Here is a 17,500-nt window from a genome sequence, read left to right as displayed (position 1 = left end):
GTGTGTGTGTGTGTACTATCCCCTACTCCCTACAAGTGAGGTAACTCCCACTCTTTGCTGTGTCCCCCTCCCTCCTCTCTCTCTCTCTCTCTCTCTACCTCTCTCTCTCCCCCTACCTCCCCCTCCCCCTCTCTCCCTCCCTCCCTCCCTCTCTCGCTCTCTCTCCCTTGCAGCTGGGCAGCTACTGTCAGACTGCGTGGAGGACCGCAACTACCGCAACTACTGCTACTACCGCTGGGCTGTCTGGACAGGAGCTTGCATGCCCTGTCCTTCTCGCTCTCTCCCTCCCTCTCTCTCTCTCTCTCTCTCTCTCTCTCTCTCTCTCTCTCTCTCTCTCTCTCTCTCTCGCGCTCTCCCTCTGGCTGAGACACACACGCGTGCACGCACACGGTGAGCGGCGGTGTGTGTGTGTGTGTGTGTGTGTGTGTGTGTGTGTGTGTGTGTGTGAGTGGTGGAGCCCGCTGTGTGTCGTGCAGACTAAAGAGTGGGGAGGAGAGCGGCGCAGAGCCAGTCACTACCATGCTAGAGCAGGGAGAAGGGCTGGTTGCTGCCCAGGCGCCCCTGCGTCTCTGCAGCCCCACTCGCCCTCTACTGCTCCTGGGTCTGGTGCTCTCGCTAAGCGCGCTAACGGCTAACGGTGAGTCCTCCTCGCATACCTCCCCGTCTCTTCATTTTACTCAGCTTCTTTCATTTTTTTTCCCCCCCTTGGGCTTGACTACGTCTGCTGCTGCTCGCTACTACAGTGTGGGTCAAGTTTGGCTTTCCTAACAACACTTATCTACGTCTCTACTGTCTTTCTGAGACCTTTGGTATGGGGGGAAAAAGGGTGTTGGTGTTAACTATCAATTGTTCACACTTACTCTTCACTTGCTCCTGACTTTTTTCTAAATTATTTCTGTGTCAGCCCCTGCTGTGCTGCTGGCTCTAGGCAACAGTCGGCCAGTCCTTGTGTTTTCATTCGGTTCTATCAGTTCACAATGGCCAGGCAGGCACTGCTGCCACGGTTGTTATATACAAGATTACACATTACATTTGGAATCCATCAGGAGGAAATGCGTATATTGAATAATTCGAAACATTTTGAAATTGAGAGTGCTTTTGGCTTTAAATGAGATTCCGCTCTATTTTGTTGTGGGTAAACGGTTTTGCATTGCGGTTAAACTGTCTTTTCGAATGAACGCTTCATTTGACAGCAGCGTCTTCCATGCAAACCTCAAACTTAAAATAATTCCTTTTTGGAATTTGACCAACTGAGGATCTTCGTGATCTCATTTGTTTTCATTTGAACGAATCAAGCGTTAAGCTCAGAGCATTTCATCAGAGCGGCCTTTGAGAGTTTTATTCCTTGACCCCGGCTACCCTTCAGCGCTGCCCTAGGTAGATCCGCTGACGCTACATGGCTGGCATCAGTCTAGCAGGGCTCTTGGTTTCTCCCTTTTGTTTTGTTTGGTTCTTCCTGCGTGCGGCTCATCTTTCCGGACACATACTGCATATTATCTTCTCCGCCACGATCACTGAGGATATTGGACCGATCGATATCTCTTCTGGGAAAACCACTTGAGAAATCATCCCTCATCCAAAATCCTGGCCTTCGCTCTCAATTCAGAACTTAGTTTATTCACTGATGGATTATCAACATGTGTTTTGGTCCCGGGCCGGCAAGATATTTATAAGGCGGTTGGGGGAGGAGGAGGAGGAGGAGGAGGAGGTGGGATGTCAGGGACGGCCGTTGTTGTTTTAACACCCTGGAGACACTTTGTCTCGGACCATGTTTGGTATCTGGAGTGCGGCGGTCGGGAGGGGCGCGCGGGGGAGAGAGCGTGTCACCATCAACGCTCTCGTTGTCGCCACTACTTCCCCGCTGCACACACACACGCACACACACACACACACACACACACACACACACACACACACACACACACACACACACACACACACACACACACACACACACACACACACGCGCACGGCACGCCCCAGCCACCCCTACGCCCCACCTGGTGCGGAGTGGTGTGTCAACGCTGGCAAGGTCACGGAGAATTTCGTTTTTTTGCACACGTGACGGTTTGGAAGTGGTTCATTGATATCGATGGGCTGCAGCAAGCTCGCTTTGGTCACGTTTTCAAGCCTTATTTGGTTCCGTAGGAACCCAGCCCCCAATTTACTTGGATGCCTCATGCGGTGCAGAATGGGGGGGGGGGGGGATATGGGGGATGGGAGGAAAGCTCCCTGTGTTGTATGTTATCTCCGGTTGTGTCGTCAAATCACGACGACGATGGCAGTTTAACCTACCGAGTCTACACCCCGACCCCCTCGGCCCCCTGGCCAGAGGGGGTACGCAACAAACGGCCGCTCTCCCGCTGTATCCGCCTCACTCTGTTGGTGTCACACACTGTCGGTGCCCCCCCCCCCGAGCCGGTGTCACCCTCTCTCTTCCCCTCGTCCATCTTTCTCGCCCATTGTCGGCGGTGGGGGGCCTCTCGGACGCACCAGGACCCCGTGTCCCTTTTCGGCCCCTTTGTTTGGGATCCACCCTCGGCTCCTCTCGGTGGAAACTGCAGGGGCCCTTTTCTTTGGCCTTTTTTGTGTTCTGTTCCTATCTCAAGGCCCAGTTTTTTTTTCCGATGAGCTCATGGTTGTTGTTGTGATCGCTCGCTTATAAAGTTGCCTCGGTGGAGTTAGTTGTATGATTTATGTATCGACCTTTAGGCGCCATCGAAACAGATGAAGGGGATTTGCGAGGGCGCCTGCCAATAAAAACACACCTGGATATTGGAGGGAGATTTTCTCTGGTCGGCGTTCTAATTTTTAGATGGCGATAAATCATCAGCAGCGGTCTATCTCTTCACTTTCGTATGTGTGTGTGTGTGTGTGTGTGTGTGTGTGTGTGTGTGTGTGTTTGTGTGTACTTGTAATTCTCTTAGCAACACTGATTTGTCTTATTAGATTTTTTTTGAATAGTCTTTCTTTTATGTGGAATGATATCCAAATAAGAAAAACATTTGGACCGTTTTTATTTTCATACAGGCTCTAAACTTATCTTCAGGAACCATTATTGTCACAAACAAACCGTTTATAAATCAATAGATCCCCTATGTTATCCACAAACTGAGGGTCCCTTGTCTTTTGGTGGCAATGGTCACTATAACCTTATTGCTCCACCTGCAGGTGAATTAATAATAATTCACCCAGTGTGAATCTAACTTTCTAATTTCCTTCATCATTCTCAAATTGATTTGTGGTTTTTGTTATGATTTGCATTTTTTTGGAAATCAAGCATTGCATTGTTATTCCATCTCTAACTACTAATTACCTTCTTCTAGTATCAAAGCAACAAAGATGTGTTTTTTTTTATTGCAAGAACTGAAGACAAACCTTTCAAATATTAGAGAAAAAACATTCTTCCTGTAGCCTTTTGGGACGGCATCTAACATTAGCAAACATTAGTAAAGGTTGGAATCAAATTTGAAAATTGTTTTATTTTATTTTTTGGCCTTGGGCTTGTGAGCAACAGGCCCATTCATTGGTTGACACGCTGATGATTGATTGGACCAGCAAGCGCCTCATTCATTGGCTGACAGAAGAGATGATTGATTATCTTGGAAAAGCAAGTGCACCATGATTCAATGAGTAAATATTTGGTTTCTGAAATACTGTATGGACATATGAGGAGAGTGAATCGAGTGAGCATGGGGTAGCTATCGCTTCTCAGTGCAGTGTGTGTGTGTGTGTGTGTGTGTGTGTGTGTGTGTGTGTGTGTGAATTTGTTGTCCGTCTCTTGCCTCTTTCCCATGTTCCTCTCTCTGTCGGTTGCTCTGTTGAGATGTTGCCTCTCCAGAATACGTGGGGTAGCGTGAATGAGCGTCTAGACTGGATAAGCTAATGTTTCCTGGAACTCCAGGCCACAGGTAGAGGGGAGTCAGTGTGGGTCTTAGACAGCCACGGTGTTGTGACTACGCAGGGGTCTCAGTTTGCCCCACAGCGTGTCTGGGCTATTATCCCTATAGGGAAGAAGTAAGCGGCAGTGTGTCCTTCCAAGTGTCTGTTTGTCTGTGTGTCCGTGTGTGTGTGTGTGTGTGTGTGTGTGTGTGTGTGTGTCTCAACGAAAGTCAAGGCATGCACACACACACACACACACACACACACACTACCACACACAAACACACACACACACACACACACACACATACACACACACACACACACACACACACACACACACGTATTGACAAGCACACACACACACACACACACACACACACACACACACACACACACACACAGATTCAGTGCCATACACACACACTTGGAAGCACACACATCCTCTGTGACCTTCCACCTACGCGAGACTGCAGCCTTCACGGTGAGTTCTGGGAAGAGAGGAGTGAACGCGATAGCTTACATTTCATTGTCCTTGGTGGAAATAAGCACGGCCATATCGCCTTTCACAGTCAAAGCACTGCCAGTTGCTTTGCCTATGTCACTGCCCGCTAATGAGGCCTTGTTTCTCTCTACCCCCACGTTTTTTTGTTATCGTCTCTATCCTCCACTGCCCCCCCTCCCCCCCCCCCCCTTTTCGCCTGATGATAGTTTAGAATAAAACACCTGCTCTTGGATCGTTTTGTTCGTCCATGTTTTCTTTCCTCTTCCAGTCAGCTCCAAGGTTGCAGTCTGCTGGCTGTGACCGGACCCGTCCTCTGCTGCTCTGTCTGTACTCCGGCTGCACTGCTGCTGTTCTTTGCATGGCTCCCATGATTCACCAGCGCTCTATGCTGTTTTGGCTTCCCCCCCCCCCTTCCCGGTTCGAAGTGTCAAACGACTCAAAGCAGAGACGTTACTCACTCGTCGCCCACGTGAGCGGTGCACGTCGTGGCTGGTGGTCTTGTTTTGTTTTTGGACAAAACATTTTTTTTGGGGTTCCACCCGGGTTCCACGACGGTTTTCCTTTAATGGCACGGCCGGCGTCGTAGAAAAATGATGTTCATTTTTATTTTCTAAGTGATCCTGGTGTTTAATATGTTAAGGGGTTTGGTTTGAGACACAGCGATAAAACATTTCTCTGGAGCCGTTTACTTGAATTATTCTGGTATTATTCAAGATTTTTTCTCTATTTGTCTCCTTGTCACACATTATTTTCTTGGAAGGAAGTTAAGCCTTCAAATTGTGAAAAATAGTTATATCGACTAGCCTTTGAAAGCTTTCAGTGCTCAAAGTCGGTAACCCTTTAAAACACCCAATACAAAAACAGTGTATCCAAAATAAAATAGCTTTTCCATGTAGTGAGGGATCAGAAACAAGATGCTTGATGTTGAAGTGAAGGTGGAAGGTGGAAGGTTAGGGGAAGTGTGGGGAGTTTAGGAAGCACAAGGTCTCACATCCTGTAACGGATCCAGATCCAGTAACTTGCACCCCAGTAAGATTAGCGCCCTGGCTCTCACTTCTGAAGACACAGCTGGCCAGAGGAGGACCTGGCTCTGTGTGTGTGTGTGCGTGTTTCTGTGTGTGTGTGTGTCTGTGTGTGTGTGTGTGTGTGTGTGTGTGTGTGTGTCTGTGTGTGTGTGTGTGTGTGTGTGTGTGTGTGCGTAAAATAAAATCTTAAACCATTATATTATAACATCAATCTCTATGTACCCTGATTAAATATGAATCAACGCAGAAATCTATTCTAAACGCTTTACAAAATCCTTTCTTTTTGTTAATTGGACTTATTACACAAAATCATCCCATGATGATTCAGTGTTTATTGTTTAGAATCTATAAAACCCTCACATGGACTGTTGCTCCGTGGTACGCCCCCAACCACATGGATGTCCCAGGGTGCGTTAAAATGAGAAAAAAACACCTTCTCTACTTGTTCACCTAAGTTTTGTCCCAACAATATGCCAGTCAGCCCCTGCTCCACATGGTGTACTAGCCAGTGCCTCTCAGCAAGTGCATTCTGAAACACTGGCTCATTTCATATTTTTTTTTGTTTTCAAAGTTGTGCGTTGGTTAGTGTCTAACGTGTGGGTGGTGTGTGGGATGCCACGACAATCTGGGCATATCGCAGAGCAGCACAACAAGTGATACGAAACAATACAGTGACGGATAGCTAACAGGTGAGGCAGAGGGAGCTAAGCTGGCTGTAGCAGCTTTAGTGCGCTGGGAATATAGAGGCTTAGGGTTTTCCATAAACTCTCACTACCTCCATAATCCTCCACCCTGCACTCCCCCACACACACACACACACACACACACACAGCCCCACCTGCTCAGTGACTGCAAGAGATTTTCTTTTCTTTTTCTTTTTGGGGGATTCGGATTGGTGGGATTGTTGTGTGTGTGTGTGTGTGTGTGTGTGTGTGTGTGTGTGTGTGTGTGTGTGTGTGTGTGTGTGTGTGTGTGTGTGTGTGTGTGTGTGTGTGTGTGTGTGTGTGTGGGTCTCACCCGTCACTTGTACATGCGCCCAAACTGTGGCTCTTTTAGCCCCCAGTGCTCAGTGCAAAAAAAAAAAACCCAAACTGTAAATGCGGGCTCATTAAAACACGCTGCCCCTCTTGTTGTGTGAGGGTTCAAACGATGACTACCCTGACCCATTTGTGTCCTCCGAGACACATTGTTAGATAAACAGCGCATGATGCCAGGAGAATAGCAGCGGCCGTGGTCTGTCCTGTTGGCAGACAGAAGGGGAGGGGAGGACCGGATCCAAAATGGGGAGAGAGGAGAGGAGAGGAGAGAAGAGGAGTGGAGAGGAGAGGGTGGGAGAGCCGAGGGGAGAGAGGGGAGAGACGAGCAGAGGAAATGAAAGGAGAGGAGAGAAGAGGAGAAGTAAAGGACAGAATAGAAGAGAGGGTTATTAGCTGAAGCAAATATGAGGCAAGGCAAAACCATGTCCTCATCTTCTTTCCCCGCCGGGGAAGGTGGTAAGATTCACCTCTAATAAACGGAGACAGTGGAAAATAAATCAATGCCTTTCTCTTTTTTTTGTGGCCATTTGTCCATGTCAGGGATATTCAATTAAAACCTACAGCCGGCTTGTAATGGAGACACTGACCATACCCTGAGATAGATGTCTAATGTGGGGCTGTGTGCACATGTTTAAAGGTGTGTGCGTGTATGTGTGTGTGTGTGTGTGTGTGTGTGTGTGTGTGTGTGTGTGCGTGTGTGTTTTGTGGGCAGACAGTGTGTTTGTCCAGCGAGATAGACAGTGGAGCCAGTGAGGGGTGATATGTGTGGTTGTTAATGGGAACCTAATCACATAGAGGAGACTGTGAGACGCATGCAGCTGTAAACACACACAATTGCACGCACGCACACACACACACACACACACGCACATGCACACAAACACACACACACACACACACACACACACACACACACACACACACACAGATACCCTATCGCCTTTGTGTTTCCACGCACACCTTTGTGTATGTGTGTGTCCTAGTGTCTGGGAAATGGCACACTAAGGCATGAACAACACACACACGCACACACACACACACACACACACACACACACACACACACACACACACACACACACACACACACACACACACAGGCACACACCCTGACTGTACATGGACAGAGAAGAGCTGTTTGAAACTTTGGAGATGACGAAGACGCCACAGACCCAAACACAGAAAAATAAACACTCCTCTGCCAAATACCTAACACCAGCCTAACACCATTATCTGCACACACACACACACACACACACACACACACACACACACACACACACACACACACAAGCTTGCCAATAGAAGGTAAGATCGAGTCAGGGACATCATGCCTTTCATATGATGACACAAATTAAGTTGACACAGGATTAGTCCTACAAAAGAATCTTTGACATAAATGACTATTACTTTGATGGTGATAATTTAGTACAAATGTTTGCTGCTTATAGCTTTATAATTTCAAATATTGCATTTCTCAGCTCGAGATGACTATAAAATGGGTGCTTTGGTTTGCATTGGCCACTCGTCAAAAAAAGCTAGGACATTTATGACGCCACTTTGGGCTGCGGGAACTTATGATGGCCGTTTGGCATGCTTTATGACAGTTTTATAGACTACATGACCACATTCTAGAGGGCTGTGTTAGGCTGGCATCCCTAATCAAGCCCATTTCCTCCCCCCCCCCCATAAACCCAGACCGGGGTACGCAATAGCATCATGGATGGATGGATACTTGATGGATGGATGGGTGGGTGGCTGGGGCATGGATGGCTAGATGGCCGGGTGGTTTGGGCATGGATGGCTGGATGGGTGTTTAGGGCATGGATGGCTGGATGGATGGATGGATGAATAAAAGCAAAATCAATGAAGTGTAGCTAGAGTAAGCGGGTAAAGATGATGTGTACCTTTGCTCGTCTTTTGTTATCGTCAAACACTTTTCTTGTCGCTCCAGGACGTGTTCGCCGGCCCCCTGTGTATTCAAGGCCTGTTATTCATGACCATATTTATTCAAGGTGATCATGCAGTAGGCAGGCCCTTTGAAGTGGGCCAAATCCCCAGACCGGTCAGCCAGGAAGAGAGAGTGAACACGAGTGTATGCGTGCGTGCGTGTGTGCGTGTGTGTGTGTGTGTGCGTGTGTGTGTGTGCGTGTGTGTGTGTGTGTGTACATGTGTGGTTCACGTGTGTGTGTGTGTGTGTGTGTGTGTGTGTGTGTGTGTGTGTGTGTGCGTGTGTGTGTGTGTGTGTGTGTGTGTGTGTGTGTGTGTGTGTGTGTGTGTGTGTGCAGAACAGCTGTAGGGCATCACCGTGTTTATTTAACAAGGAATGGGGATTTTTCTTTCAGTGCATTCAGAGCAGTCATTTCTAAGAGACATTCCATTTATACCTATGTTTATAATCCTGAGCATGTGCCATATCATATTCTATTTATACCTCTATACTCCCTTATATATGCCTCATAGGTGCTACTCCACTATAGTGACATAAGAGAGAGCTGGAGAAGCGGGAAGAAAGAAAGAACGAATGGACAATCTAAATAAATAAGGTGGTTTATTACCGCATCGTGCCTCACTTGCAGTCACACTGAACCCTAACCCTGTGTGTTTATGTGTGCACACGCACGTGTGGGGAACACATACACAGGCAAAGTACGAAAAACAAGCACAGCATCTGGCATCTCATCAATTCTCTGATTGGCTGTTCTATTTTTATCCCCAGCTCTGCACAACCCTTTGCCGGTGTGTGTGTGTGTGTGTATGTGTGTGTGTGTGTGTGTGTGCGCGTGACCATTGTTTTACAAGGTTTCATAGGCGCACCGTTGGCATACGACCCCGGCGGAACAACGGTGTCACATGATGATTTCACGGAGTACAGCGAACGCCAGAAGTTCAGAAACAGCGCTCAACTTCAAATGACGTGTGCAAGAATCCAAACCCGTGGCACGACTGTGGTGTTGGAGTCATGCGCATGGACAGGCCTGTTCCAAACCCCACTAACACTGGACTGTCTATTGAGACGCAGGATTAGCAGCCAGGGTGTCCCCAGGGTAACCTGGTTCTCTCATGAGCACGGCATTAAGGGCCTATGACTTTGGGTAAAGTGCCACCAAATATTAATACTCCTCTGAAAATAACAGAGGAGGTGGGGGCACAGGTAGTCTGGGGGTGTTGACTCCGAGCTGAAAGGTTCTTGGTTCGACCCAAACGTCAGCAAGTCTTCCTGTAGGAATCCTTAATCCCTGTAAGTCACTTTGGATAAAACGGTCTCTGCGTAAAGACCCAAAAGATGGCAAAAGATGGCATGTTGTTTAACTAATGTTGTGCAACACGCGCATACCGTACAGTACGTTTGCGTGACCATGTGGGCTCGTGGCCTTTTTGTGCAGTGGACATCTGTCTACTGTGATGTGAGTAGCACCAGCAGATTCTCACACCCAGTGTCAACACCCTCCAGTTCACATCATTACTTTTGGTCGATGGCTGAAATGTAAAAAAAATGTGGGGACATTCTTTCAGTTTTGGTTAATCTGTGTTTTCCCTTATTGTTTGTACAGTGTTATTGTTATGGGGTAGGATGTACTTTTCTAGTATTTTTTTTTATAAAGAGTGGTTGTTGAAAAAATTGTCACAATAATGTGCAGTTTTCAACATTTTCTGTCTGTTTTTCTTACACCCCCACCAGGCTGATTTTGCTTTATATGCTTGAAATGCAGGTGGTTGTCGCATTGGTCTCTTGTCAGGGCAACCAATGCTATTTAAAAGGACCAATGCGCTCAAGATATTCTTCCAGAATGTTTTATAACCTTGACACCGTGATTCTGGTATTTGAAAGTTGATGAAACATCAAAAACATGTGACTCATTTAGAACTCCAATTATGTTTAATGGCCGTTGGAAAATGTGAAAAGAAAAAAGCAACACGTGGTATTTGTGAAGGTGGTATTTTGACAGTTGCCTGTACCTGGGTTAATGAGGCTGAGTGCAGCTTCTAAAGAGCTCGGTGGGGCCTCTCCCGGAACCTTCCAGATCCCAGTGTTAGCATTGTGGAGTATTTGAAGACATTCCTCCGTGTGCAGGAAGGGCCCAACAGCCGCCCCCAACATGGATGGGGCAACGGGCCTGCAATAGGCGAGGAGAGAGGTGTAGAGAAAAAAAAAGAAAAAGGAAAAAATACAAACAAAAGAGAAGAAGAAGAAGGAGAGGGCGACAGGAAAAAGCTTTCACCTTCCGTTCCATACATTTGCACGGCTGTGAAGACGCCACTGTCAAACAGCGGCAAGACGAACAGCTCCTTGGAGCGGAATGGGGAGGGAGAGAAATGAGGGAGAGGGGGAAATGTTGTCAGACAAGTGTGTCTTAAGTGGATGGGGGAGGCGGGACGTGTTTACAAGGGACCGGTGAAAGGGCTTTGCTGGTAGGCCTTGTTTGACACGACCCGGATGAGTAATGAATACTTTTTCTCCTCCGCTGTCTCGCTAGTTTTTTTTTTTTTTTTTTTTTTGGTGTATGTCTCTTTCTTTCACGGTGTCTGTTATCTCTCCCTATGTCACACTCAATATATATCCTTCTCTCACGCTCTCTCTCGCTCTCTCTCTCTCTCTCTCTCCCTCTCTTACACAGCTCTGTTTCTCTCTCTCTCTTTCTCTTTCTCTCCTGGGCTGTAGTATCCCAGCCTCTCAATGGCTCGATTCCCCATTCTTTCCATCTTTTTTTGTTGATGAAAGCTTGGGAAGTTTGTACAAAGTAGCAACTGTTGAAAAGTGTGGTTTTAGCTTGGGGGGGCCTTTTGTGGCCCCGTCCTGTTAATTGGGTGTTGACAGTGGCCCCCATATTCTGCCATCGGCCTTACGTCAGCAGAGTTCACTACAGTAAGGATGACGTTGTTATCTTAAGAAGGACTATGGGGATGATCAGAAAGACCATGTTGGCTTGTATCTCTTGTGATCCATACATTTTTCAAACTTATATCGTTATAGTTTATGCTGGACTTACTGCGTTGTGGCTAGTTTGGCTTATTTAACTGTGAAAGAGAGCTATCAAGTCTAACATCACCACGACACCACGTGAGGGAATTTGCTAGTGAAAAGCGAGGATTTTCAGTGAATAAAAATCATTAAAAAAAACTACCTGGTTTGAGCCAAAAATGGCATTGTAAAGGAAGTGAGTACAAGTATCTGTACGATATAGATTCAGCCATTTCCCTGCCGGTTCCCACTGTGTTGGTTGACCCTGAGCAACATTTCATCTTTATCTAACTCAAACACATAGCACTCCTCAAGGTGCGACTTTGATGAGATGGCAAGCTCAGCTATGAAAACACATTAACATTTTTTCTCCCATTGGACGTCATAGCAACAGGAACTTCTTTTCTCTTCTACGGGCAGATAAGAGCGACTCAGGGTCGAGCCCTTCCTTCTTTCACAATCAGCAGTGGATTCACCACCGCCGCCCTCCACTCCCTCCAACAGATGGTACAATCTGGAAGGAAAGCTGAAACGGTTAACAAAATACAACGTCGATAACGGCAATAGCATTTATTTTTCCGACGATTGTGGTTGAGACTTGTGAAAGCGGTGATGGTTAGAAAAAAACTAAGGCGAACCCATCAGATCAAATTGTCATAATAACGTTACTTATTACTCAATTACTCAAATGATTTGCCATTATATGGCTTTGATTCACTGTAATTACAGTCTATTGTATCATTTATTTTCAGTGTCAAATTATTTTTTATTGCATACTGAAAGGAATCGTGAATGTCTTGTAGTGACCTTATGGTCATGCCATTGAACCACATAACTTACCAACATGGCTGTACGGTGGACCCAGATCTCATGTGTATCATGGGGAAGGTAGACATTAGAATGATGCAACATTACTAGGGCCCCACAACAGGACGAATGCATCAATGTCGCAGTGGGAATCAAACCTCGGACCCTGAAATGTTGTTGCCACATTCAAAAGCACCAAATCACTCAAAGTAAATTCCACTAAGTGTCACTTGTTTTTCCTTTTTTCGTGCCACTGACTTATGAATCAAAGTTTCTTTAAAAAAAAAACAATCCCAGGCTAGTGGATGAAGTTAATGTGGCACGTGTTGTTTGATTCCTAGCTCTGCCTAGCAAAGAAGTACTGTAGCAGCCATTTTGAAATAGCTGAGCCCCTCCCTGCAGCCGTAGCATGCCTTGTCCGTCAGACACAGCCGAGCCTTGAGTGAGTATTAGAGGAGTTAAGGTGTTTCAAACATATTAGAGCAATTAGGGAGGGTTGCCTGGATTCCTGGGAGAGATACAAGCTTTTTTCTGTCCACGTGTTTTAGAAAGGAGGGGAGGTCAACAAATCACTTCACCACAAGGGGAAACTCGTGAGTGAAACAGTGTCTCACTGTTGCCACGCAGGGTTTTCATGGCTCTTTTAGAAATACAAATTAAAGAATAAATAGGTTGAAGTCGATTTAGAAATATTCCGTGAACCGTGCCACTACTACTTATTTTACAAACAACAAAGTGCTTCCACACTGTTGAAGCAGTGTTTGATTGCCAAAACAAAATACAATTTAAAACAAATGTGAGAATGTGTGAATTTTAATGAGGACAACAATTCAAGGTTTAACCTATTCATGAGCTCAGCTGTGAAAACAACAAACGCTTTAACGAAAAGGTTAACCTTTTCGTTAAAGAAGAGTTTAACCTTGTTGTCCTCATAAAAGATATTCATCATAGTTCTCTCCCACGTGCCAGATGCTGTCTGGGTATATCATTTCACTCTTTACCTAACACACACACACACAAAAAAATGTAATGAAATGTAATGAAATGTAATTTTCATTTGGAGGACATCACATTTCATGATGACATATCCCATGACATCCAATGACTTACCTTGCATAACATGGCGCAAACCAATATATCAGCATGACTGAACTCTTAACGGAACCCCCTGGCCTCACTAAAGGCCAATTTACACCAGAGCGGTTTTAGACGCGTTTTTTTAGTCGGCCGCCAGACGTCCGACTTCAGCTAGAGATAGAATTCCATTCAGACTAGTGCACTGATTTACACCGGCAGCGTTCTACGCCCGTCTCACGGCCGACCAAAGCTTAACTTTACGCTTCACTTCTATTCTCAAGCGTTTCTGAACCGTCTCGGTTACGATGTGTAGGCCTGTTATCTGATGAATCTTGAAAATATAGCAAAATAAACGTCGGCGGTGTAAATTGATACGCCTACGTTACGCTCACGTCTCTCTCTCGCCTGCGGTGTAAATTCCCAGTTAGAGGAAGGAAAAACAGATACATATGCAACATACTTTAATAAGTAGGAAACATGCTATCAATATATGGAGCAATATACTACAAACACTGACTGGATATTCTTGTGGTTGTGGTGTGTGTGAGTCAAGGCCAACCGCACATCCCAACAACACCACCAGCACCACCACATGCTGTAAGGTTTTAAAATGAAAAGTGAATGCACATTTTAGTACTCTGTGTAAAGGTGATTTCATATTGGGGGGGGAGGGGGGGGGGCAGCATTGAACTAGGTTTGGGAAGCAATAACAGTAGACAAAATGAGAGCGGGAGTTATGTGAGCAATGCCAGAGTGGAGGGAGGTGAATACCAGAAGTATTAACGTATACATGGAAACATGATGTATACTGCAGCTTAGAAGGCCAGGGGAGCTATAGAGCCTATCCATATACAGGAGAGAGAGAGAGAGAGAGAGAGAGAGAGAGAGAGAGGAGAGAGAGAGAGAGAGAGAGAGAGAGAGAGAGAGAGAGAGAGATCTACCTATCATATCTATCTTTCTATCTAGTGTTAGAGAGATGGAGAGAGAGAGAATTCAATGGAGAAATTGGGGAAAGAGTTACGAGGGGAAATAAATGGTGGGAAAGAGAGAGCGACGAAGTGTCCAACGTGGAGAAAGAAAGAGGGCGACAAAGTCAGCGAAATAAGTAAGCGCTAGAAGGTGAGAAAGTAGGAGGGAGGGAATGAAATGGAGAGATATTAAATAATTGAAGGAAGCGAGTGAGATGAGTTGACACAAAGTGAGAAAATAAAGAGAGCGACAGAGAGGGATGACGTGATAGAAGGTAAAAGAGAATAAGCAGAGGAAAAAGAGACAAAGTGACAAAAGGTGAGCGCGTAAGAGAGTGTAACAGAGAGCGAGATGAAGTGAGCGTGTGCGAGAGCCTGAGGGAGTGGAACAGTGGCTGGGGGGGGGGAGGAGGAGGGAGAGGCGGCTGAGGGAGGGTGAGAGAAAGAGGGGAAAGGCCAGCGCCCTCTACCCGGTCCCCTCTGTGTCCCGCTAAACTGCCCGACAGTTCCCCCGCGGCTCTGTCACTTCTCGTTTGTTAATCCTCCTTTCTTCTCCCTTTACTCTCTCTCCCTCTCTCTTTCCCTCTCTCTCTCTCCCCCTCGTCCCCCTTTCTCTCCCCTTTCTCTCAATTGTTAATGTGACCTCTTTAGAGCCCTCCCTCCCTCCGTTCCCCCCGCCCCGCCCTGGCCGTCCTATCAACACAATATGACACTGTACCAGAGAGAGCCGCGCACCGGAAAACTAATTCAACTCTTTGGTGCCGGCCGCTGTGGTCTATTCTAAACCATGTTCCTGGTTCACCGTCTTAATAGTGTGTGACAAAGAATAACGCAATGCGTAACGTATTTTAAGTTATATGCGCTTGTAACACCTAAAAGTCTTAAAATAGGTTTTGATTAGTGGCACACGCTTTTACACATTACCAAACATAACTCATCGGTCTATTAAACATATCAGCCCTGTTAGCTGTGAATCAAAGTCAGTGTTCAGCTTATGTTCGGCTTTGGGTTGTGGTGTAAAATTCAATTATAGAAGCTTCATATCCATTCTATGATATTTGAGGTGTTTGCGTGTGTGTGTGTGTGTGTGTGTGTGTGTGTGTGTGTGTGTGTGTGTGTGTGTGTGTGTGTTTGCGCCTGCGTGTGTGAATGTGTGTGTCTGTTGGCATATCTTGGAGGAAATCCTTTGATCCCTGGTCAATGACAGCTGTTCTCAGATAAAAGCGAGGGAGCCTTCCATCAACCGGCTGGAGATTGACAGGTCATAATGACACTGAGAGCCACATCCTGTTCCCTTTAAAACCCCACCGCTGGAACCACTGCTCTCTGTCCATCTTGTGCCTCTATTATATACAGAGAGAGCGAGAGAGAGAGAGAGAGAGAGAGAGAGAGAGAGAGAGAGAGAGAGAGAGAGAGAGAGAGAGAGAGAGAGAAATACAGGCAGTGTTTGAATATGTAAGCTTTTCAGTTGTTTGAGGACAATTGGATTTTGATGATAATTGAAGACAACAGAGTGGTATTGAATGTTAATCAAGTTCTCTTGAGTTCTCTCTTGATCTTATATCCAGATCAAGAGATCAATACTGATGTTTCTACAGATGTGTCATGCATCTGGACCATGGCTGTAACTCATCACCACTTCTCCGTGCCCTTTTGGGGTGCGCTTGGCCTTTGAAGAAAGACAAGAAACTTTGAGTCATTTCTTTTACAGGAAGTGAAAGTGCACAGCTGCTTCATGCATTACCAAGTCCCCTGCACGTCTCTGTCTCTCAGATGTGTGAGCGTTGTTTTATGACCCACTATGGTCTACTCTCTATAGATGCACTCGTGTATAGATGCAACCCTTCACTAGTACGCTAACTTCAAAAAATAGAGGGACTGGATACATTAAGATAAATAAATAAAAGAGAGCAAGAGATACTACAGTTTATTTTAAATTAGGAAGGGGCTTGCGGTTATTTTTTTTTTTACAAGTGGGGGACGTTTCCAGCCGCAGCTGTGAAGCATCTGGTCTCAAGGATCGTGTCGGAATGAATAAATCCCTGAAAGCCTTGAAAGAAAGAGAGACTCTTCCGTAACTACCCCCCCCCCATGTGACAAACAGGTGTGCTTTTGTGACAGGATTACTGTGGTGTGAAGTGGCGTGGTTCTCCTTGCTGGGTGTTCTGGCTTGTTTGGTATATAGAGTGGAGGGCTAAGCTAACAGGCGGCAACAAGGCCATTTTGTGTATGGCGTGTCAGCTATTAGTGGTGGTATTCAATTAGCACGTTCTGGGGGTTTACGATAGGGTGGTTTTGTACCATGAATGTTAATTGCTGTCATTTGACCACCGTTAGGAGGTTAGGAGCTGAATGAACAGACACTGACACGCTCTACAAATAGGCCCCCTAATTTCAGCTAGCTTCCCTACCTGCTCATTAGCTACAATATCTAAACAATTAAAACAATTCACTATAAGGTCGCTTTGAATAAAGGCAGATTAAAGTGCTTATTATTAAATAAATAGTTATATCCTAATGTTCAAATAATTGTACAGACTTCCAGGTAACCCTTGCCAAGTTTAGCCTGTTAATTAACCAACTGATTGAACAGGATAAAGAAATCTTGGCTCAATTCACAATGGGTAAGATTAAGCCACTCCCAGTCAGTAGGCAGGAGACTTTCAGAATAAGAAGCAGGCTGTGCAACTGGGTGAAACTAATCCAGCTCGGCTGTGGAATGGGTTTCGGGAGTGTCGATAGTACGATTATTTTAAACAAAGAGAGTGTTACTGGCTGGCCACCATTTCTTATTTATAGAATATATCAGTTATAGTATGTGATTTTATCGGTGACATTCTAAAAAAAATCACCATCGATCGGCATTGCTTACAGATATGTCCGGGGGTCATTTTAAGCTGGGCGCTTGTTGAAATGTAACACAATGCAACTCGAATGACCCCGTCTTCTTCTCCCCGTCTCCTAGGCAACGTATTGGACAGCATGTTGCTGCGGGCGTCCAGCAGGGCGGAGGTGAAGAGCAGGAAGGAGGCCGGGGGCAGCTCCACCCCGGCCCTGTCCTCCACCAACATGCTGTGGTGCTACTGTGACCACCACTGCTCCGACGACTTCACCAACAACACATGCAGGTGTGGAGACCCCCCCCCCACACACACACACACTCAAACTCACACACACACACACACACAGTCACAGTCACACTCGCACACACACACACACACACACACACGTGCACAC

At 46.1% G+C, this 17,500-nt stretch overlaps 1 protein-coding gene across 1 annotated transcript in view; it reads left to right on the top strand.

Moving 5' to 3' along the window:
* Window positions 1-506: 506 nt before the first annotated feature.
* Window positions 507-17,500, top strand: part of bmpr1ba (bone morphogenetic protein receptor, type IBa) — a 26,217-nt gene continuing 9,223 nt past the window's right edge. Inside the window, exons 1-2 of the mRNA XM_084467679.1 lie at window positions 507-637; window positions 17,229-17,391. Coding sequence (XP_084323805.1) covers window positions 520-637; window positions 17,229-17,391 — 281 coding nt within the window. The 5' untranslated portion in view covers window positions 507-519. The remainder of the gene's footprint in view (window positions 638-17,228; window positions 17,392-17,500) is intronic.

Source organism: Micromesistius poutassou (assembly GCF_964030765.1).
Source record: "Micromesistius poutassou genome assembly, chromosome: 5".
NCBI classification, from domain to species: domain Eukaryota; kingdom Metazoa; phylum Chordata; class Actinopteri; order Gadiformes; family Gadidae; genus Micromesistius; species Micromesistius poutassou.
Note: the sequence above shows the minus strand (reverse complement) of the source record. Positions and strands in the feature narration are given on the sequence as shown.